A 23,379-nucleotide genomic window follows, 5' to 3' on the forward strand; every position below is an offset into this window, starting at 1 on the left:
GCATGTCTAAAGTATATTGTATGCTGTTTGGCTTGGCTTATTTTTGATATTAAATTTCCCTTTTCTAGTTTAGGATGTTGAAATAGTAGCTTTATGGATTGGCGATATCTTGCTTTTAATTCTTATGTTGATTTTTTATATTTTGGAAATTAACTTTACTTGGTGGATTTGACCGAGGTCAGGATATCTTGAATTGCACCCTGGACTTCAGTATTTGATTGCTTCATGAAGCAGAAACAATATAATGTACATCAACTGATTAGTGGAACTAAGGAATGGTATATCTATACAGTGGAATATTATTTAACCAGAAAAGGGGATGAAGTACTGATTGATATTGCAATGTGGAAAAGCCAAGTTTATGTACATAATTCCATTTATGTGACACGTTCAAATGGGCAGGTTCACAGAGACAGAAAAATTAGTGGTTCCAAGGGCTAAGAAGAGCCTACAGGAAATCAGGGAGCGACTGGTAATGGGCATACGATTTCTTTCTGGGGGGGTGCTAACACATTATGGCTTTGGCATTATATGATGGTGACATTCGCATAATTCAATGACAATACTAAGAAAACCACTGAACGGTGCATTTTGAAACTGTAAATGTTGCAATAACTTAATTATACCTCAATAAGAAAACAAACTATTTCCCATGATCTTGAAATTAAGCAGTGTTTACTGTTACAATTTCCTGAGTAATTGACAAAGGGGGATTAAAATCTTGGCTAGGGCAGGAGCCCAGCACTTTCTCTGGAACGCATATGCTTTCACAGTAATCCAACTACAGCTGACTCGGTACCTATGAGAAGGCAGGCACTGTTTTGAGCACCGCAGATATCACCAAACCAACTCACTCCTCAGTCTGTTGAGGCTTAGAGGAGAAAGATGATGCAGAGAGGCCAAAACATCAAACCAGGCAAGGCAAGCGACGTGCAGACCTAGGACTGAGTGCCGCAGCTTGGGACAGGGGTGACCTGAGAGAGCTTCTCTGGGCACAGCCTCTCTGGGGGAGAACACACAGCCTCTGGAGGTGGAGGATTTTGTTGCAAGCATGGTAAGCCTTGAGGTACTTGGATTGGTTGATGTTTTATCAAATTCATTCTGGAAACCCATGCTTAAAGGAGTTATGTGGGGACAAGAACAGGCAGTGTAGCATTATGCCAACAACCACCAGTTCCTAGGTGGTGGGGTTTGCCTGTTAGGAAGGACTGACAGCTACTTGAGTGCAGAATGAGCCAGCGTTTTTATTCTTGCAGCCTTGGAGCGCAGCACTGAAGAGCCAGCAACTTCTTTAGCACCCTAGGGAAGAGGTCTGCCCTGGGACTCAGAGTACCAGGCTAGGCATGACAGACAGCCTTCCTCCCTGAGTGGCCACTTCATCATTTTTATGTACATAGGAAACATACCATGATCCTCTCCTTCAAAACTGATGGAATAAAATCACTCCCTTGAAACTAGCTGAGGGGGAAAAAAAAAGCACACACTCCAGGATGAAGGGAAAAACATATTTAAAATGTCAGCTCAAGTTCACCTGAAAACGCTAGCCCAACTGATAGGGCTCAATTGGCAGTGCTCTATATAAGCCTCAAGGTACAATAAACAGATGACATGAGACTTAGCACTTATCCACACAGCACACACTTGCAAAGGGGGGTGGTTCTCAAGTTTGCAAGTTTGGGAAGCATGAGAGGTAAAGAAGGGCTTTGCATAGAGTAAATCACTTGACTCCTAAAGGATCATAAAAATGTCTGCTGTGTGCATAACTTTGGGACGCACAACATTTCAGATTAAGGAAAATGCCACAGAAGGAAACAGCGCCATAACTCTGAACACGCATCGACAATGAGCTACTTTCCTAAGATGGTGAGACGCCACCTCTTGGCATTCGTATCCTTTCTACTTACCGTACTGAAGGGCTTTTAGTGGGAACCAAAACAGAATAACTGAGTGGAATAGGCCATTCAAACAATGAACCCAGAAAACCTGAGGGAAAACAAGAATCCATGAGAACCATTTGCGATAAACTCGTGCTGTGACCTCTGACCTCCCTTTTTATCTATGAGCTAGACGCACAGAATGTGTTTCTGCTGGGGCCACCACTGTGAATTAATAGAACTGACAGACACTCTCTGCCTTAGACGTTCATGGGTCATTTATTTATTTTTATGTTTCTCAAGATGTTTTTTCAGCTTCACTTGGATTTTTTTTTCTACTTAAAAGGAGAAATCCACTATCAAAAGTTTAAATTTCTGCCCGCTAAAGGGGAAAAAAAATCTTATAACAAATGCAGATCCTGGAATTTCTTACACTGGAATTCTTTTCATAATTCTAGAAAAATAGACCTTTACAAGACGATGACTGGGAAATCCATCCCTGCTTCCTATCCCACTACTCTGCAAATGTTTCTGTGGTACAAATGTATGATGTTGGCTCCCTCTCTTGCAATACACATGCACATGCACAGATTGTTAAAAAAAAAAAAGACGAAGTCTAACATTTAGATGATATATTCATTAAAATAAAGCATTGCGACTATGCCTGAACTTATCAAAGGCTTTTACAATTGTTCAGCATCTGTCAATACCAAGTTTCAGACAATCACCACAGCCACTTAACAGCCATGACTTTTTATGTCTTGTGTATTACGAATAGGAGAGCAGGCATCATCGGGACTTGTCACAGAATGTGAAAGATTGAGTTATAGAAAACTGCTCAGAATCTTTATGAGCCCCCAAACAACTGTAGTTTCATCATTTAAGACGGCTTCCTGCAAACAAAGCTTAATGTTAAATACAATTGGCATGTATTAATAGTTTTAAGCTGTTCAAACAACAGAAATTAAGTTGCCTGCCTCCCAAAATTTTCCACTGTGATCTCAACCTCCTTTGTTAATTCACCCAGCCACGCTGGGCTGTATGATCCAATTTACGCTCCAATACTTTACACATTTGAACTTGTGTTACTCATTAACCTTTGTTGCTACTCCACACTATGTCATTACCGCAAGTTTTTATTTGACAGAAAGCACAGGTGGGTGCAAGAAAAATTAGTTCTACTTTTCCATTTTCCTGACTGATACTTATTGTCACATGCTAATCCTTTAACCCCTGTCACGACCTCAGAACCTCCGACCCCTTTTACCATAACAAACGTAAGCCTCATCATTCAAGGGAACAATGCTTCCACACTCGGGACCCTCGGCAACCGCTGTGTAGACAACTATGCATTTTGTAACCATTTGTTCCTGAATTTTAAAACATTTAGATGGAATGCAATCAAACAGTTTCTCTGAAATCATTTGCCAAAAATCTGCAAGTCCTAGAAAAGTAGATGGGAAGCTGAATATATGAGCTAAATACATACTCAAAGAGATATAGGACCTGTGCAGCCCAGTTGAGTTGATCTGGAGTTTTCTAAATGATCCGACTCTACAGATATTGAAGTACTTTTCAATAAGAAAAGATAGAAGGAAAAAGTTACTCTTACGTCAACACTGCGTACTACCTGTTATGCCCTTTTTCTGACAGCACCATACCCATAATGGTCATGCGTGGAGTGCGTGAGAGGTTGGAGCTTTTCAGCAACGACAGGGTAATCATGGGAGGATCAATGCATGGTCACATTTGTGGCTGGAAGCTAACTTCTGAGATAGCATCACAGAGCCCAAACTATGGGAGGCAAGGACCTGTAGCTGAGCTTGCTAAAGCCCACTAGACTGGTGAGAATTATTGCCTAGGCACCAGTCTGCACGTGGCTCCCAGATCACTTTTACAGCAAAACAAGAGCTCAAGGCCACTGCATATGCCTTGACCATAGCCTTTTATCATTTGAAAATGTTCATCATAGCTGATGAAAACCATGGCAGCAATGTGGGGAAAATTTGATATGAATTGTTAACAATAGATAAATAACCTAAAAAAAAACATGTTAGAAATGTTAACTCAGACTTTGTATACTACGAAGAGAAATAGTTTAGGAATATACCACTACAAATATAGTTCAGAACCAGTGGTAAAAATTAGGCAAGCTTCGGGATGTTCGGTGTTTTAAGTTGACAAGTTTCAGTTATTTAACCTGAACCTATTAAGTTATATGCATGTGTGCCATGAAGACTGAGTCTCAGAAGAAAAAATAATTTCCTGGTTATATGCTTAACACTATCATTTACAGTGCAGAGTACAAAGGCACCAAGACTCCTGTTTCACTGTGTTCTTGGTATACTGAGAATAAACAGCACTAGAGAGCTTTATGAATTAATACATATTAAAAGTTCCTGTTCTAAATGTCTGTAAACTCAAAACACTGAATTGCAACTATATCTGTGTCAACAATTTACTATTAAACATGCGCTAAATTAAGTGGAAATGATTCGGTAAGAGGGCATTATATTTGTTCCTTTGTTTTACTACTAATCAAATACATGGCTATTAGCGTTTCAAAATGGCATCTACCTTGGTTGTTGCTGCTTTAAACTCATCACCTCAGTTACACCAAACAGAACCCTGAATCATTATGAAATACTAGTGTGGAAACACGTTAGAAGACGACACTTGCAGGTAGGTAAACTACACAGAAATGAAATCTGTTGTTGCTGGAATGACTAAATATCACAGATCACAGAAGATGACAGTAGCCTGTGATGTGTTAGGTTGAGTATGAGCCCAAGCAATGCAGTCAACTCAAAGATCTATCAGCAGATGAATGAACAGTGAAAATTTGGAACATTTACATGGTGGTAGCATTTCATTCAGCCATAAAGGAAAATGAGCCCATGAACCTTGAATGGAAATGGAAGGAACTGGAAACTACTATATTAAGTGAGGTAGCCCAGGTTCAGAAGAAAAAATCCTGTGTGTTCTTTCTCATCTTTGGCGCTTAGATTCTCTCTTTTAAAAAAGCCTGATTATTGATTCTTTGTGGATTTCACATAATGCATCCTGGTCCCACTCGTCTCTCCTCTCCTTGACTCCGCCCTCTATCTTCGGACTCCATGCCCTCCTCCCTGACACCATAGCTTCTCCTTTTCATGCATGTATGTTTAGGTGAGAATGTTTAGAGACCAGGAAACTAGCAGGAGGCTCAGGAAAGGAGAGAGGCTTGAGGAAGGGCAGTGGGAAGGGTGCAAGAACACATGAGATAGGAAAGTACAGGGAAATGCCTGGGGTAGGAAGACACAAATGAGGGTGGGGGAGAGGGAGGGACAAAGAGGGTCAACCGAAGTAATCACACAGGAGAATGCCATAAGGAAACCTGTCACTTCTTATGCTAATGACCCTTCTCATGCTAATGAAGGAACGAACAACTTTCTAGATAAAAACAACAACAACAACAACAAAAAACCAAAACAACAACCCAGGCAAACTTCAGTTTTAGGTAAAATGCTGGATACTTCATCTTGCGTTTTTAATTTTAAGCCTCAGAGCTAGCAAGTAAACAAGAAGTTACATCCTGGAGGCTATAGTTTTAACGTTGGACTCACTTGCTCTAAAATTCTAGTGAGAACAACATTATTTCCTCAAACAGGAGGCTGGGAATGAATGAATGAGGTGACATTCCTCACCCCAGCACAAGTACAGCCAAGCCTTGTCAGTCCTAGGTAACTAACTGGTGACCAGCTGGTGAGAAGTGAGCCTTCTCCAACACTGCCTGAAAGCACAGTGACAAGGTCTGGCAGGTCACATCCACTCATTGCTGCCCCAAGAACCCGATGAAGATGGTTTCATTTTAATTTTGTAACCCTTAAAAAACAACAACAGAAAATCCTAACAAACAAACAAAACAACAACCCCCAAACAATCCAGTCCAACCAACAAAACTCCTTTGACCTCCATATTTAGAACTTTATCATAAGACTTGCCACACTCAGTACGGAGTTCTTGGCTGAGGCAGGTCAGATGCCCCGAGCTTGCAGCAACAGAGAAAACCCCAGCTCCTACCTTGGTGTTGAAGTCCAGAGCGTTCTGAGATGTTTTGTACAATTCAGGGTACTTTAGCATGTTCTCCTTTCTGCACGATCTCTCAAATATCCCCAGAGTTAAGGGAGGCATTGCTGTAAACATCTGAAATGACATACTGCTTGTTACATCACAGCACTAGATGACGACGATTACAGTTATCCTTAGTAGTTACACAAAACAGGAATTATCAAAAGTGCTCAACTTACCACATTATAGAGCCCTATGCACCATCGCTCAAAGAGGATCTGTCCAGAGAAGCCATTGACAAAGGCAAACCAGATCTAGGAAGAAAACAAGCCCCAAGCCCCAGAATTAGGACACAGAATTTCAACACATCGAACCCGGAAAAGCAGCACCAACGGATTGTTCATGGGTCTCTGGACAGTGATATTTCTTGTCTTTACTTTTGATTTAAAGGGGGCACTTTCATGATATAACTGCTATTTGAGACAGAATTTGTTCTGTTTGCCAAATCTAAATATCTACATGGGCAAGCAATCACAGATTTAAAAATAATTAGGCATTATCTTGTTTCTACACGTGAATATATTTACATGGCATTAAACTTTCGTAGCTTTAATTCCCCTTTCAAAATCCCTAGAAGGATTCAGTTAAAGTTTATTTTTTGTTATAAATGTTATACTTATTTATTTAGGATGTAATTTCCTATAGTAACAGAATCATCATTTTCTTCTGTGTCATGTGTGTAGCTTATATAAATAATATCACAGGTTTATTTTACTTGAGACCAACCATATATAGAGTCACACCCTACTTCTTCCTCTTAACATTACAAAGAGCATTTGAGTTTTCACAACTCTTTAGCACACTGCTAATGGATTCAGAATTTCTGCAGTGTGGAGATTTAGCTGGTTCAACAGCTCTTGCTATCAGAAATGATTCCTAACCGAAACTGTACGCATTTTCCTTTTCCCTTAGGATAAGTACTTCAAGTAAAATTAATGCATTGAATATGCATCATTTTTTTCAACAGTTTTTATAATTATTGCCATTGGGATGTTAAATTTGAATCTATATATTGCAATCTTTTAAAATTAAAATTTAAATTAAAAATTTTAATTATGTGTAGGTGTGTGAGTCTGCGTGGGGCTATGTGCATGAGTGCAGGTAACCTACGAGACTGGAGGCACAGGACCCCCTGGGGTATAGTGACAGATGCTTGTGAGTGAACTTCAGTTTTAATGCTTGTAGAAAGTCAAATCTTTAATTACTAGAACATAATGTTTTCATATGTTTGTAATTTTCCTTGAAAGAGAAACCCTAACTTGGGAAACAAAATTTAGGAGTAGTATAGTTTTATTCAGCATATTTGAAACAAATACAAAATTAAAGTGATTACTGGCAATACCTTGAAAAAAGAATGCATTTGAAAGAGCCAACCTAAATATAATTAAAAATCAAGCAGACTTGGAAAAGAAAGGAGCCTGACCCAGCAAGAAGATTACACAGACACACCGCACAGTAATAGCAGACAGCAGGGAAGAACTTCTTGATTTGCAGCTCCAGAGAGCACATAGAGTCACAGGACCCTCGCTACACTTCATGTTTCGTTTAACCTCATTGTGGAAGCATGAACTGCTACAAATTTGACATTCATCAGTATGAACCCAGGACGCGCCCCTGCACCACAATGAACAGTTTCTGTACTGGCCTTCTTCGTTTTTTTAGAGTGGAAGGGAATGGTCGAGCAAGAATTAAGAGTGTATGTCTCCACATCAGTCTAATGGACACGATCTGGCTCACAGAGAATAATTAATTCTAGATGCATTGTTAAAGCACTGATACTGTGTAAGTTCATGTTACTAAATTGTGTATGGTCAATAATTATAGAGGTGAGTGGCTCCCTTTAGCTTTATTTGCATGTGACATTCTATTGTTAATTTAAGCACCATGAAATTAGATTTTAAGACCCTCCTTCAAGTCAATGAACAGACAGAAAGTTTGAAACACAAAAGAACTCACAAATAAACCAGCAAGTCTGCGTTCAAAGTGTATTTAAAAATATATAGCAGACTGTGTTATTATAGAAAACATTTCAATGGGAATTAACACATTTTTGTCACTACACTTTCTAGATGAAAAGGTATGTGACATGTGCTCTATCCTTTGTATTCCAAAAGGGCCATCTTTGTGTTGCTTTTCTTCTTAAAAGAGAATGGACTGGAATGCCCAGATAAGGACAGAGTCTTTCAGTACAGCAGTACATCTTCACATAAATAGTTTGGTATTGGCAAGTTTGACCTCTACATTTATTTTAAGGAGAATGAGAAAGTCCTGGACAGGGAAGTAGTCTACCACTGCCAGGTTAGTCTGAGATTTGCAGTTCAAGCCATGTCTTAGAAACACATCCCTAAGTAAGATGGAACCTGAATTACCATAAGCACAGAGAGTCCTTCCTTTTACCCAACTAAAGCCTTGGATGTCAAAAGCAAGCATCAGGTACCCAGATGATTTAAATTCCCAGGGAATTTACTTCCCAGCATAGTTCATTGGGAAAGCACCCCTTATTGACTTTAATGACTTTCTGCAAAGGGGAACGGCTACATTGTTTTGAGGGCTAAGAAAACCTAGACGCCACCAATTGTCTTAAAGAAAAGTTCTTCTTTGTTAGGAAGGCATCAGAGGATTCAGAAGGAAAAAAAAAAACACTTTTTAGAAGGAGCCAATAATTTAAGTGAACACCTACAGCCACTGCCAGGCAACGACGCCGAGTAAGTTTGCTATCGCCACCTGCTGAACCTGTGTGTGTGTGGTTGCAATTTACAGCAATGGAGGAGCCAGCTAGTGATAGCCCTGGCAAGACAACAACAAGAAAGCAGTTTTTGCTGATAATCTAGTACACCCTTTGGGTTTAGGACCATCCTTTATGAATTCTTTTCCAAGCTCTCCCCCATCCCCCCGCAGAGGCATGTCAGCTAAAGCCCCACAGACGGTTTCCTGATGGAGCACTTCTGCATATTAAGCAGCAGCTTGCAAAGAGTCAACGGTCCCTGCTCCCACGCCCGAACAGCACAAAAACAGAAAGGAGAGATCCCAGACTGGCAGTTGTCCTTGCTGGAGACATTCAATGATGTGTTTTCTGCCTATTCATTCTGGGTATTGACATGAGCCATTAACATCTGCAGAACTTGTTTTAGCTGGTAGAAGTTGGGTATGGGTGGAGTGTTTGTGTGTGTGTGTGTGTGTGTGTGGTGGGGGGAGATCGATTTAAAAGTTCAATCCATGTCCAAGGCAGTGAAATTATATTCAAAAGACATTTCCAAAAAGTGCTACCAGAAAAACAAAAACGAAGTTTCCAGTAAAGTATCTATCTTGCTTCGTTTTTAACCCGTTAAGAATGTAATCGGTGTTGAATAGCTCATGAAGAGGCTTTCCATTCAGAGCCAAGCCAATTCAGGGCTGGGTAACCACAAATCATACAATTCTGGTTTGAAACAGAGTGTGAGACTTCATTTTCACTTGAGTTAAACGAATTTTTAGTTTCCTCATTAGTACCTAAGTTTTCACACTTCAACTGTTGTTGCTGATCTAGATTTTAAAAACAAACGATTGTCAGCTAGTCTATACTTAAAATATTAGTTTATTTCATTAAAAATTATATTTCATACATAGCTATGTGCTGACAAACCTTAAATTCTTGGTTTAAGAGTTTTATTAAAAGTCTATGTATAACACTACCAATGATTTAAGTGAGAACATATAATTAGGAAAGTTATATATACAAGTGATGGGAATAAAAATAATAATTCTTTTAGGGAAGAACCAGAAATTTATATAGAAAACAAACATTTTTTGCTGTTATCGTTGTTCATTTTTTGAGACAGTCTAACTAGGTAGCCCAGGCAATCCTCATGCCTTAGTCTCTCAAGAACTATAGTAACTGGTATGCACCAAACTCCTGACTTCAAAGATGAAAAACCAAACAAGCAAAAACAACAAAACTTATAAATTACTTTGAACTTTTTCATTAAAACACAGGTTTTCCCGACCAAATCCAACAGTAATCAATGATGTTTATGTCTCCAAATATTTATCTGCGTTGGCTAAGAGCACGGAAACCTAACTACAGATATTTAATAGATGACATAGACAGCATACCTCAAAATTAAGTGTCAGTACCCCAGTCTAACTCATAACAAGCATTCTGACAGAGGTAACTGAGTCAACTATCTAGTAGTTTCCAAGGAACACAGCAGATGTGGAGTACAATATCTCTAGTGTAAAATATGGAGCTTATTTCCATAAAGAAGTAGGTAGGCCCAGTCCTTCCAACAGATGCGTAGAATTGTCCATGGAACAGAGGGAAAGGTGGCCCAGACAACCATCTGAAGGAGCCCTCAGCAAATCTGTGGGGATGTGGGCAGGCCCTAAGAAGAGTGGAGGATAGTTTTCTTAACAAGCCATCCACATTCCTCAGAGCTGTTCACAGGACGTGAAACTCAGACAATCTAGAGGCCCATTGTTATGATACGGTTTCTGATGACCTAGGGGCCATATAATAAAAAAACTGCAGGGAGCAGAGGAAGCCCTGAGTGAGTGACAAACTGGTGATATGGGAATAGTCACATCAAGCACTCGTGGAGAAAACGGCAAAGCCTTCCCTGGCCTACCAAGTGTGAGTGCTGACAGTGTAGACAGAAATGACCACCACAGCTTTGTCCCCAGATACGCACAGCCTGAAGATTGTTTCCTGACAGGGATGGCCTACAGAGAGTAGCTGGACCAGCCCCCTTATCTAGCTGTATACCATAAACCTTGCTTCCTCGTTTATCGATATGTAATGTCCCCGCCTCCTTCTTCAGGTGTATGAAATAACCCTGCCTCTATGCTCAACTCCTTTTTGTTTGTTTGCTTTTCCTCTGTGTAGTTTTGGAGTCTGTGCTGGAACTTGCTCTGTAGACCAGGCTGGTTTTGAACTCACATAGATCCACCTGTCTCTGCCTTCCAAGTGCTGGGATTAAAGGTGTGTGACACCACCACCTGGCAACTATGCTCAACTCTTTAAATAAGAACACTGAGCTTCTGGGTGATGTAGTTTCTCTGACAGAGAGCCCAGACCAACCAGCCCCAGCTTCCCACATGTTTTCCTTCATTACCTTGTCACCCACAGGCCAGGTCCAATTCCCTGGAGCTATGCAAGGACTTGACAAAAGAACCTTTGAGATTGGCTCAGGAGGTAAAGGCTCGCTGCCAAGCCTGAAGATCCAAGTTCCATCCCTGGAACCCACGTGGTGGACCTGGATAGAATAGACTCCTGAGCCAGGTGGGGCGGTAATGGCACACTACTTTAATCCCAGCACTTGGGAGGCAGGGGCAGGTGAATCTCTGTGAGTTTGAGGCCAGCCTGCTCTACAGAGTTCCAGAATAGCCAAGGCTATTGAAAAACCCAAAACAAACAAACAAACAAACAAACAAACAAAACAGTTCCTCTGATCTGCCTTCTGATGCTTGTACATGTCTACATCTATACCCACAAAATCGTAAATGTCAAAAAATAAAATGTGAATAGCCCTTCCTTGCTCACTTATCCGCCAACACTCTGTGGCTGACTCTGGGTCTGCAGGCCACATGCACTCTAGAGCACTCAATATGTAATTAGTTCAAATTGAGAGGCACTGAAGGCAAAATACATTCCAGGTTTGGAGGAAAGAATGTAGAACGTACATACAAGTGCAAAAAAATTTTTTTACATTGGTGAGAAGGATAATATTGACTTAAAATACAGTACTGGAATCAACTTGGGTTTTTGCTGTGGCACTTGCTAATGTAGTACCTAGAAAAATTAAATTACAGACATGGCTTCCATTGTACTCTACTGGCAAGATCAGGGTGTTTGGTGTGGGTTTTGCTAACATAGCGCCTAGAAAACTTAAAATTATCCATGTGACTTCCATCATACCCTATTGGTCACCTCCTGGGGTTACAGCCTATGCTTGGCTTGTTTGGTCTGGTATCTGGAGGACAAAATCAGGTTTTAATTCTGTGTGTTCATGTGTTTTTTCATGTGTTGAGGTGCTCATGTGTGTGCATGTGTATGGAGGCCAAAGGTCAACCTCAGGTCCCCTTCCTCAGAAGCACCCCACTGCTTATTAGAAACATTGTCCTGGAGCTCCCTCAGGCTAGGCTGGCTGGTTAGTTTAGGGACCTGCCTCTCCAGTGTCTTGATTACAGACACATGCTGCACCATGCCTGTTCTTTTAACATGGGCTCTGGGATTCGAACTCAGGTCCTCGTGCTGACAAATTACTACTTTACCAAGTGAGGTCCCCAGTCTAAGGCTTCATTTGTAAGATGATGTCATATTTGATATATGAAAAGAACCTAGAAATAGAATATTTTAGGGACATTCCTTATCTAAAAATTTTATTTGCCAAATCCAGAAACCAAAACAGGTGGATATCAAGGGGTAGATGTGACTAATAGAGAAGATCAAAGACAGTGGATCTCAACCTGTGGGTCATGACCCTCTTTGGGGTTGAACAACTTTTTCACAGGGGTCACATGACAGATCATCTGCATATCAAATGTTTACATTACAATTCATAACAGTAGCAAAATACAGTTATGGAGTAGGAACAAAACTAACTTTATGGTTGGGGGTCACCACATGAGGAACTGTATTAGAGTTGCAGCATTGGAAGGTTAGAACCACTGATCTAAGACAACAAGAATGCCAGACAGCTAAACTCAGAGAGGCTGTTGTGTACTTCCCAACTGCACTCAGGCGCCTCCCCTGGACCAGAACTAAACATTATCCTCTTCTTCACTCTACCAGCCCTGACTTTTATCTGATTGCTCCCCCCATCACCAGGATCGTTAGTCTTTAAATACAGTGTCCATGTGTTCTACCCATTAAATTCTGTACATGTTCAAGCTTTAGAGTCTTCACAGTTTCAGAAACCGAAGACACGACTCATTAGCAATTCTACCTCAGCTTTCTACCAACTTTTAGCTAGTGTCTACAAATTGATGGCTATTCTCTGACATCTTATCTGCTTGAACACACTGAGGAATTATTAAAAGTGAAGAAATGGCTCAGCAGTTAAAACACTGACAGTTCTTCCAGAGGACCAGGGTTTGAATTCCCATGATGCCTAACAACTATCTGTAACTCCAGCTCCAGGAGATCCACTCTATGGGTATTGCAAGCACATGGTGCTCAGACAGACATGCAGGCAAAACACCCATTCACATAAAACAAAAATATATCTCAATTTTTTTTCTTAAAAAGTTTAAGTGAGAAGATGAAGTACTCATGAAAACAATGAGAATAATCTCCATAAAGGGAACAGTTAGAATTATGAGTGATAGGGGCAGGACCAAGTTTAACGTGATGGTACCTCAATGATGTAGAGTACAATGTTTTTGTAGAAGCAGTACAAGATGCACTTGGACACTCGGTTGTAATTCCAGGCACCATGAACCATCAGCAAATTCTTCAAATACTTGAACTAGGAGAGGGATGGAAAGACATCAGTATTTTCCTCTTCACTGGCAGTTGATGGAAGGCAGTGCTGGTGTGTTTCATAGCCATGAGGTTTTACCTGCGCTATGGAGTAATCCGAAGAGTTGGCTGCCTGCAAACCTTCATTGCCACTTATCCCAACACCCACATGGGCCGTCTGTATCATGCTGACATCATTTGCTCCATCTCCGATGGCAAGTGTGATGACTTTGACTTGTTTCTTAACCATCTCAACCACCTCAGACTTCTGAAGAGGAGAAACCCTTAAAAAACAAACGCAAAAAAAAAAAAAATCAATGATCAGTCACCCATTTCCCGAAAAAGGAAAATTTGAAATGCTGTAAGTTTTTGATTAATAAATGAAGCAAAGCATCTAGATGTATGGTTCTCTGATGAACCATGATGGAAGGGTTGCAGATAGTTGGCTCTCTGCTAACCTGCCTGTTGCTTCAAGGGAAATTCAAAACAAAAAAGATAACAAAAGTTGTAGAAGCAAGTCTGTAGGTGATATCCAGGAGACATATGCGTTGTTAAGTACCAGCAAGTGACATCAGACATTTAATTCAAAGAGAAGGCATAAACAGCTATTGAGGAGGTAAGACACATCTCAGTGGTTAAGAGGATGCGTTTTTCTTGCAGAGGATCAGGATTCAGTTTCCAGGAGATCTGATGCCCTCTTCTGGCCTCTGTGGGTACCTGTCTCTCACATGCACATTCTCCCCTGTATACACATAATGGAAAGGCAAAATGCACCTAAAACAACCTAAGAATGGTAACAAGTCCAAATAATAACTAGGTTCTACTCAGTGTCTTGAAAGAAAAAGCTTTAAGCTTCCAAGAGCTGGTCACATGTAACATAAAACAGCTAAAACTACTGAAATTAGTAGTGGGGAATTGGCTAGCCTTTCAACCTGTTCTCAGACACTATTGTGAATCTCAAGAAAAGTAACTATCAGATGATGTAGCACAGTCCATAGGCTCCATTTTCTTCCAGAGGCACAGACTCACATGCATGCAGAAATCAAATAGTCTTTTCTGCAAATATGGACCAGGAACAGAAGGCATCAACGTTTATACTAACATCACATTTGGTATTAAATTTGAAGCTTTTTCCATGTATCTTAAAAAGTCATTTTAGAAATAAATGCCAAGATAATGATAGAAATGTTCTAAGGCAGAGCGCTTCGGCGGCACAATTAACTTAATCTATTGTCCATACTGTGTTGGAAATAGGAAGACAGGAAGACTAAACAGTGAGTCAGTCCAGACAACTATTAAGATAGCAATTAGAGCCGGGTGTGGTGGTGCACACTGGTAATCCCAGCACTTAGAGGCTGATGCACGAAGGAGGGTCATAAGTTCTAGGCCACCATGGGCTACATAGCAAAGTCCTGACACACACACATGGATAAGAAGCAACCAAGGTATAAAATGCTAGTGCACAGAAATGTCTTAGAGGTATATCATCATCACTGTCATCATCATCACTGTTATCATAGTTGTCATCATTGTCATTGTCACCATCAACATTATCATAATCATCACCATCATCTTGAGACATCTGAGGCAGTGTCAGCCCAAGCTGTACTTGAACTAGCTTTGTAGCTGAGCCTCTGGCATAGAACTCCTAATCATTTGGCTTCCATTTTCCCAATAGTGGCAAGTGCCAGTCTGCCTCACTCAGAGGTAAATTCTTTATTAATTTAAGTACCACAGGTGTGTAACAAATACTTGTCCAAACATCTTGTAAATGACTTGTTATCCTTTTTAAAAACAAAGGCCACTTAAGGAACGGATATGCTTTCGCATATACACTTGATTATGTTGATAATTCCCAGCAGAGGGAACTCTGTACAAACACATGCCTCCAGCAGGCTTGACTGCCCTGAGGAAGGGAGTGAGCTATGGCTCTGACTTCTGCCTGATGTCAGAGAATCGCAGCTTGAGCCCAAGTCACTCACTGGTCCAGTTGCCTTCTCTGCACTCTTAGTGGCTGATCCAGAAGAGGGACAGGTAAACAGCTACTATCTCAAAGCATTATTTTTAATTTGTGTCTTTGGATTTCCTTTTGGAGCCTGGCAACAGTACAAAATGACACAGGTCTGAATTCAACTGGAGAGTGAGTATCAGGCTACTAATGGCTCATTTCGGCGTCTGCCTCCATTTCTCTTCAAAGCAATTTCCATTCCATTTTCACGTTTTATTTAATTTTTCTTAACAGGCTAATATCAATTGGTAAGCCCACTGGCCCTAGGCCAAGGTTTTAAACACAGACTACGGCTGACATTTAGTAAATGTCAGAGAAGAATGCTCACCAGAAACACTTTAGGAAGCAAATGGAAATGAGCATGAATGAAGGGAAACATTTGAAAACATTTATCAAACTCCCTTTAACTGCTCCAAGTCTACACACATTATAAAATCACACCATGGAGCTAAGACACTGTGGAGCCTTTTTTATAAATTGAACCCACATAGTGAGCTAAAACGGTGCTTAAAGGGGCTTCAGGACGGAATTACACCAAAACTTTTGTCCCTTCTTCAAGGTGATGACAACCAGCGGCTACTGTCTCTGCTTCACATGGTGGGTAATCTTCATTGTGAGCTTGGTGGACCCCAGAATCACCCAGGAGACACACCTCTGGGAGGACCCTGAGGGAGTTTCCAGACAGGCTTCCCATACGAGAAAACTAGACGGGCTGAGCTTCCCAATGGAGTGAAAAGGGGAGGAAGCTGAAAACCCACCCGAGGACCCATCTTTCACTGCTTCCTGAAGGCAGGCATAGGTAGTGATGCTACCGACCACCCCACAATCCTGTCCCCATGTCATGTGGGCATGCCATGCTCCTGTCACCAGGCTTTCCTCGCCATCATGTACTCTGTCTCTCACACCATGAACCCAAACTTTCCTTTCCTTAAACATTCATGTCAGGGGTTTTAATCACAGAAATATAAAGTAATAGAACCTCTAAATGAAAATCAGGCAACTCTTTTCACCCACCTTGATGGGGACCACTGACTCACGGATTAAGAGAAAAGACCCTAAGCCAGAAAATGTTTGAGAAACAAAAAAAGAAATGGTGCTATAGTCAGAGGCAACCCCCAAAGTACATGGTGACTATAGCTGTCCAGGATACTCCAGGCTTAGAAGGAACAGTGAGAGCCACCATTTCTGGAGACTTTGGAGGCGCAGCTGGTAAGTAAAATGATGTTGGATTTACAAAATGCAAAACACACATTCATCTAAGTTCAGAATATAAAGTACAGACTTGTGAGTTAGAGTCTAGAACCTTCTTTTGTCAGGAAGCTTACTGGTTGACATCCTGGATTTTTCTATTGTTACAAAAATCTCACCTAGGAGGCACATGCTTTTTGTTTTCTAACATGAAGGTTATATTTTTTTCCATCCTAGTGGATGATTATCTTACATGCCATTCTCTATATTCGAAAGTAAAATTGTCAAGCATCTCATATACTTTTTAGGCCATCATACCTGGTTTTCTTAGCAACAACTTTCTTCAGATTATCTCAGAGATCAGGCAAGTATCTAATTAATGGCAATTACTTTGAGATATGCAACCTCAGTAAATACATTACAGAATATGCACGACTTGGAAGACACCAAGTCAACTCACGGAGGCAGAGGAGCAGGTGCTGGGGCAGCTGGTGACCATTCTGAGACCTGCGTGGGGGCGGGGGGGAATTCTGACTAGTGAAACTGAAGTCGGCTAAAATGATTTCTTACAGAGGTGTGTGTGTGTGTGTGTGTGTGTACGTACAGCATGCATGGGACATCAGAGGATAACCCCGAGTGTCGGCTCCTCCCCTTTCACTTAGTTGGAGCCAGGATCTCTTTTTGCATTTGTTGCTCATGTCTGGGTATGTCAGGCTGGCTGGCAGCAAGCCTCCAGGGATTCCCCGCTCGCTCTCTGCCTCCCATCTCACTGCAAGAGCGTTAAGATTACATACACTTACTACTGCCTCTGGCTTCAGATGGGTGCTGGGGATTTGAACTCAGATCTCAGTCATACACAACAAATGCTTTACCCACTGAACCCAGGTTGAGTATTCTTATTCCTCAAATCCAAACTCTGCAACACCCGATCTCATGTGACAAGTCACAGGCAAAACACATTGAGACGTATAAAATTATTTTCTGGCTCTGTGTTTCAGGCTTATGTAAAACCTTATACATGAAGCATGAAGTAATTTTTATGAAATATGAATGAAAGTCATGTTTAGTCATCTCCAAAGTACCTCATTATGTATAAACACATATCCCAAATTTGAGAACCCCAAGTTCTGAAGCATGAGGAAGCCAAACATTTTGGAGGAGGGACACTCATATGGGTGCTGTTTTCAAGGCATCTACTTGAAAAGCTGTTTCTTGCTGCACAGGCTGGAGGTGCAGTGGGGGGGGGGTGTACAACTAAGCCGACATAATGTGACTCTCAGGCTTTGGCTGCGCTAATTCCCTGAAGGGATGCAAGGCAACCAGGAATTGTGAGTAAAATAAACACTTTCTCCCTTACGTTCTTTTGTTAGAATATTTTGTCAAAGAATCAGGAAAGGAAACTAAGACAAACGGGTATAGCATGTAGCCTCTTGGTAGTTTGCCTATACTTAGCAAGTCCAGATGATGGAAGGTGCCGCCTTGACGAGGACAGGAGAGTTCATTTCAGATGAGGGAAAGCACACAGGTAGATTTCTTTCTGCCCTCACATTCCCCTGAGCATGGTCCTTCTACTGAGGGTTTCCAGTTCTCCAAAGGTTACCGCATAGACTTCTGCACACGCTTTTGGAGTTGCACAGTTTCTGTAACGGCCTAGAGCAAGCCCAGCATGCAGCTAGCTAATTCTACCCAGCACTTCTGTCCAAGGCTTCAGCTTTCTACGTGCCAACAGTGACCAACTCTATAATCTGGAAGCATTGTAGCCATGCTGTTTTCTTCTCCCAGATGTCTATATGTCTATACGTATGCGTCGTTTGATCCACCTGCGGGTTTTCAGCAGGCTTCAAATGGTTCCCTACTGTCTTCCACAGCCGCCTTTTCTTTTCCTGGAAGCAGTGAGTGACTCTATTGAAAAGGGTTACTGATGTAGCATGTGCTGCGAAGGTCTGCTTTTCTTCCTGTACACCACAAACAGAGGGTGGTCCCTTGTGCTGTAACCTGGGGAGCTGAATGCAGTGTGCTTCTCAGATACTATTCTGGCTGCAAAGATTTCTGCACATGTTACTTATTATTGTTCTCATTTGTTTTATATAGTAACTTTCAGTGTCCTGTGAACATTGGATCAGAGAGCACAGGGATGTTTTGACATTCAAGCTAAGAAGTATATAGGTGGTCTACTAAAAAAATGTTTTCATGTGTTTGAGTGCTTTGCCTGCATGTGTGTCTGGTGCCAGCAGAGATCAGAACAGGGTACTGGAACCTCTGGAGTTGGTGTTACAGACTGTTGTGAGCCACCATGTGGGTGATGGGACTCAAACTTGAGTCCTCTGGAAGAGCATCCAGTGCTCTTACCCCTGAGCCATCTCTCCAGGCCCAGGTGGTCTATCTTATACAGGCTTTGTTTTGCACTCCTTTAATGGGAACAACTGTCTTTCTGAATAGAACATGGATGATGATTATATGTATATGTATCTACATAGTCTAAATAATTATTCGAGGACTTTTCATGGGTAGCCAAAAGACTTATACTATAAACTTAAAGCCAAGAACACTGTACTACCGGTACAATTTTAAATGCATAGGTGGGATTTTTTTGGGGGGTTATTATCCTAAAACATAATTTAGTATGATGAATTATCATAATCCTTTTTACCACCCATAAAAGGTAAAAAACAAGCAGAAACATGGAAAGATATAGTGGTAATTTTCATTCTGTTACTGTGATAAAACAGTCTTACCAAAAGCAATGGGGGAAGAAATGTTTTATTTCTGTTACTATCATCAGAGGAAGTCAGGGCAACAACTCAAGTAAGATCTTGAAACAGAAACCCTGGGGAATGCTGCTTGCTTGTTCGCTCCCTGACTCACTCAACTACCCATAGTTAGCTTTCTTATACAGTTCAGGATACCTTCCTAGGAATGGTGACACCCACAGTGGGCTGGGCTCTCCTCCACCAATTAATAATCAAGACAACCCCCCACAAACAGTGCCCATAGGCCAGCGTGATCTGGACAATCCTTCAATTGAAACTCCCTTCTCAGCTGATTTTAGGTTGTATCAAGACGACAATTAAAGTTAACTAGGGTAGATATATTAATTACCATAAAGTGTTTCATACACGCAGTAACTGAACTTTGGTACTTAACTAAGTTTGAGGTTCCCTCCTGGCTGCTATTTAGAAGTCATCCAGGATATGCTTTACTTTCCTTTCTCATTAACTTCCTAAGGTCTCTCTCTCTCCTGTGAATATCAGTCTATTCTCCATCGAGTCGTATTTGATTGACTAATAATAGAGTTACAAAAAGAGAGGAAAACCCCAATTTAATCGTACTGGTTTCTTTTTAAACTAAAATTTGTTAGGTTCATTAATAATGCTTCGAGTTGAGGAGACATTAATATGTGGCAAAAACACATACCAAAGTTGCATGTGTACTGGAACTGTGCTAGAGGCCCATGGAGGATTTATTATTGGAACGAAAACAGCAGATTATGCAGCAAATCCTAAGGATATTTAGCATATGGAGCACAATGAAACATTCAACCACCTCTGTGAAAGAAAACTGTGCTATTCAAATGACCGATGAGTGAGCACCCTCTTAGCCTCCAAAACTAACATCTGTTGATATTCTGTGCACTCAGAGGCACCGAAGAGACTTTACAATGTAGGGGCCAAGGCTACAGAAGCAACATACAGATAGCTCTTCTCAGGGGAAAAAGAAAAACAGAACAGTAATGTCAAAAAAGACTTTCTTTCCGAGGAGGCACGTGAGGCACATTTAGATACACAGTTTCTCTTGCGGGGGTACACGTATACACAGATAAAACACCGCACCTTCAATTTCAATGGTTCAGACGACATTTTCAACAGGGACTGTTCATGTCAGTGGCTCATATCTGAGTGTTGAGGCGTGCATTCTGAAACTGGCACATATGTCTTACAAAAAGCACTGAAAAGACAACTGCACCTAGTGGGAAATTTGATTATAATGTTTCTAGCAAGAACACAGTGTGGCATAGTTGAAGGTCTGCATTGTAGCTCAGTGGCAGAGTGTTTGTCTGGCATGCATGACTCCCTCAGTTCAGTCTCAGGTACAGAAAAAGTCTGTCTACGTTTGCTCTCCAGAACACATCCTTCCTGTGGCAGAATGTTACAGCTGGTACCAACTCCTCTTGTACCTCAATCTGCAAGTTGTCCTATGCCCTTCCCTCACTTCTCTGTGCCCCTGTTAACACATTTGTGTTTCAGAAACCATCCTTCCAGCGTGCCTTCCCCTCCCTCTCTGCTCCAAGCCCTGTAGCTGCCAGAAAGTCTTGCCTACTTTTTGATCTGTTTTGCTACAATTAGAGGTCCAGCTGAGCTCAGAATTCAGACTTTCTTTAACTTTCCCTAGGTAACACATTCATTAAAATGAAGATAACCACCCAAACATGAATTCCCCCTCCCCTTTTCACACAGTGGGGTCCACAGAACGATCGATCATAGAAACACCCCACTGCACATTCCATGTCCTTACCAAATGAGAGCTGAGAAAGCTGTAGGTGATTGCTATTTGGCTGAAGGCTACAGCAGAGTTCTGGTTTATCGACTGGTGCCAAGCTTGGGGGAAACCCTTAGTGGAGATCTACAAAATTCAGCGTTTACAATTGATGGAAAGCAAAAGACTCTTAAGAATCTGACTGTACCGAGATACACATGCACATTAGAAGTCGGTAAGACACAAAACAGAAGGGATTAAGTCAAACAAGAGAAGATGCAATTTAAGAAGGATGGAGATGGAAATCAAGGAAGTAGCTACTAGTAACAAACGGCAGCCTGAGGGGCTCCTTGGACCCTGGCCACGCTGGGGTGAGATGCATGTATCCTTTGTAAAGACGTGCTGAGTATGCACGCTGGGGTGAGATGCATGTATCCTTTGTAAAGACGTGCTGAGTATGCACGCTGGGGTGAGATGCATGTATCCTTTGTAAAGACGTGCTGAGTATGCACGCTGGGGTGAGATGCATGTATCCTTTGTAAACACGTGCTGAGTATGCACGTGGGCTTTTACATGCTTCCCAGTATCAGCAGCTGTGACTGTAGTGTGACATGTGTCTGCACTGCTGAGGTGGTTCTTCTAGAGTTACACCTGCAACTCTGTCTTATTGAGTTACACCAAGCAGCACAGGGTAGCTCTTAGGTTTCTTGTCCGTTTTTAGGCAGCTCATTCACTCAAACGTGAACTTTTCTGGTGGAGCTCATCACAAGTGGCTACCACATACAATGATACCCATAGTTCCTTCAACAACCCCTAGTAGAAGTGGACAAGCAAATGAAAGAAGCAGGGGCTGAGCTGAGGATTACGTTAAAGCAAAGTATGGTCATTTTACAAAGCTATAAAACCCACTCGGTATATCAGGCCTCTATGAAAGAAAGTCTCTCCCACATTTCTAACATTTATTCAGATTTTCTTGGAAGAAAATATAGGGCTGACCTTCGTTAACAGTTTGTATGTCTTCTCACAGCAAACATCTGCTTGGCAGCCACCGGTGTGTACAGTTTCTTTTTCTTTGAAGGAATGTCTGTTGACTATTTACTGGCTTCATTTGTGCACTGAGGCTACCTCTTAAGTAGAACATTTACTCAGAGACATCCTTGAGCTGAAACAATCCCCAAAGACTTAGGAAGTAGATGTGCCTTGTCACCCTCTCCAACCTTATTTAATATACTCCTGCTACAACAGAAAATATACAAAGCGTCCCCTCAGGCCTCTTCACAGCAGATGCCATTGAACAGAGTGAGGCAAAAGGTTTTGCCTGGGAATGCCACTCTGAGCGACAGCACTCACTGAAGTCAAGAAGACTTTTTAAAAAAATCTCCTGTGGGGGAAATGGCCTTAAAGGGGGTTAAGCTTTGATTAGAGATGTTGCAAGTAGAGAAAAATGCTTACTTCAATTTAACTTCTGCTTTCCAGGAGACATGAGTACATAAATTATGTAGCGGGACGGTGATTACTCCACAGTCTAAAAGCTGGAGGCTCTAAGCCAATTTTCAACCAACTGTCACAGAACATAAGTCTCAAAATATGTATAAACTAAACTGACAACTACAGAAGAAAAAAAGTAAGATGCTTTGAAAAGCTGGGTTATGTGAACTGATGAGGACCTCGGAGACCACAGTCCATTTAACACGGCGATCCTTCACTGTGGCCTCCCCGCTCTTCTGAGGGATGAATGGGTCAGAGGAAGAACAGCTGTATCCCCAATCCAGGAACTAAGCAGCGAGAGGCACTGCCCAGCAGCATAGAGCAGCCAACAGAAGCAGAGTTCATCCAAAAACAGGTCTCTGGCCAGGGGCTCCCAAGCTGGGTTGAGGTGCCGGAGGGATGAACGTGTGTGAGTCTCCCTGGTGTCCACATCCCAGCGGCTGTCTTTCACCAGCCCCAGGCATTTGAGGACCCTGGAGGATTTGCCCCCGCTACCTTCTTCTAATCTCATCATTTTGCAGAGAGAATGATTCAATTCAATGTCTAAGGTGTCAGAAAGGTAGAGCTGGAACACGTTTCCTGAATCTCAGCCAAAACAGCATTAGGTGCTAGGCGGTGGTGCGCATGCCTTTAATCCTGGCACTAGGGAGGCAGAGGCAGGTGGATCTCGGTAAGTTCGAAGCCAGCCTGGTCTACAGAGCGAGTTCCAGGATAGCCTGGGCTGCACAGAGAAACCCTGTCTTGACAAAACAAAATGTAAAAACAAAACAAAACAAAAACCCTCTCCAAACAAGCATGAT

At 41.6% G+C, this 23,379-nt stretch overlaps 1 protein-coding gene across 4 annotated transcripts in view; it reads right to left on the bottom strand.

The window, feature by feature from the left end:
- Positions 1-23,379, bottom strand: part of Atp8a1 (ATPase phospholipid transporting 8A1) — a 221,849-nt gene that overhangs the window by 36,994 nt on the left and 161,476 nt on the right. For all 4 annotated transcript variants that reach the window (XM_040747152.1, XM_021229668.2, XM_021229666.2 and 1 more), the window contains 5 exons: positions 13,523-13,706; positions 13,319-13,429; positions 6,164-6,238; positions 5,937-6,059; positions 1,905-1,983 (listed from right to left, as the gene is read on the bottom strand). In XM_040747152.1, the coding sequence (XP_040603086.1) occupies positions 1,905-1,983; positions 5,937-6,059; positions 6,164-6,238; positions 13,319-13,429; positions 13,523-13,706 (572 nt within the window). The remainder of the gene's footprint in view (positions 1-1,904; positions 1,984-5,936; positions 6,060-6,163; positions 6,239-13,318; positions 13,430-13,522; positions 13,707-23,379) is intronic.

Source organism: Mesocricetus auratus, unplaced genomic scaffold (assembly GCF_017639785.1).
Source record: "Mesocricetus auratus isolate SY011 unplaced genomic scaffold, BCM_Maur_2.0 Super-Scaffold_100006, whole genome shotgun sequence".
Classification (NCBI taxonomy): domain Eukaryota; kingdom Metazoa; phylum Chordata; class Mammalia; order Rodentia; family Cricetidae; genus Mesocricetus; species Mesocricetus auratus.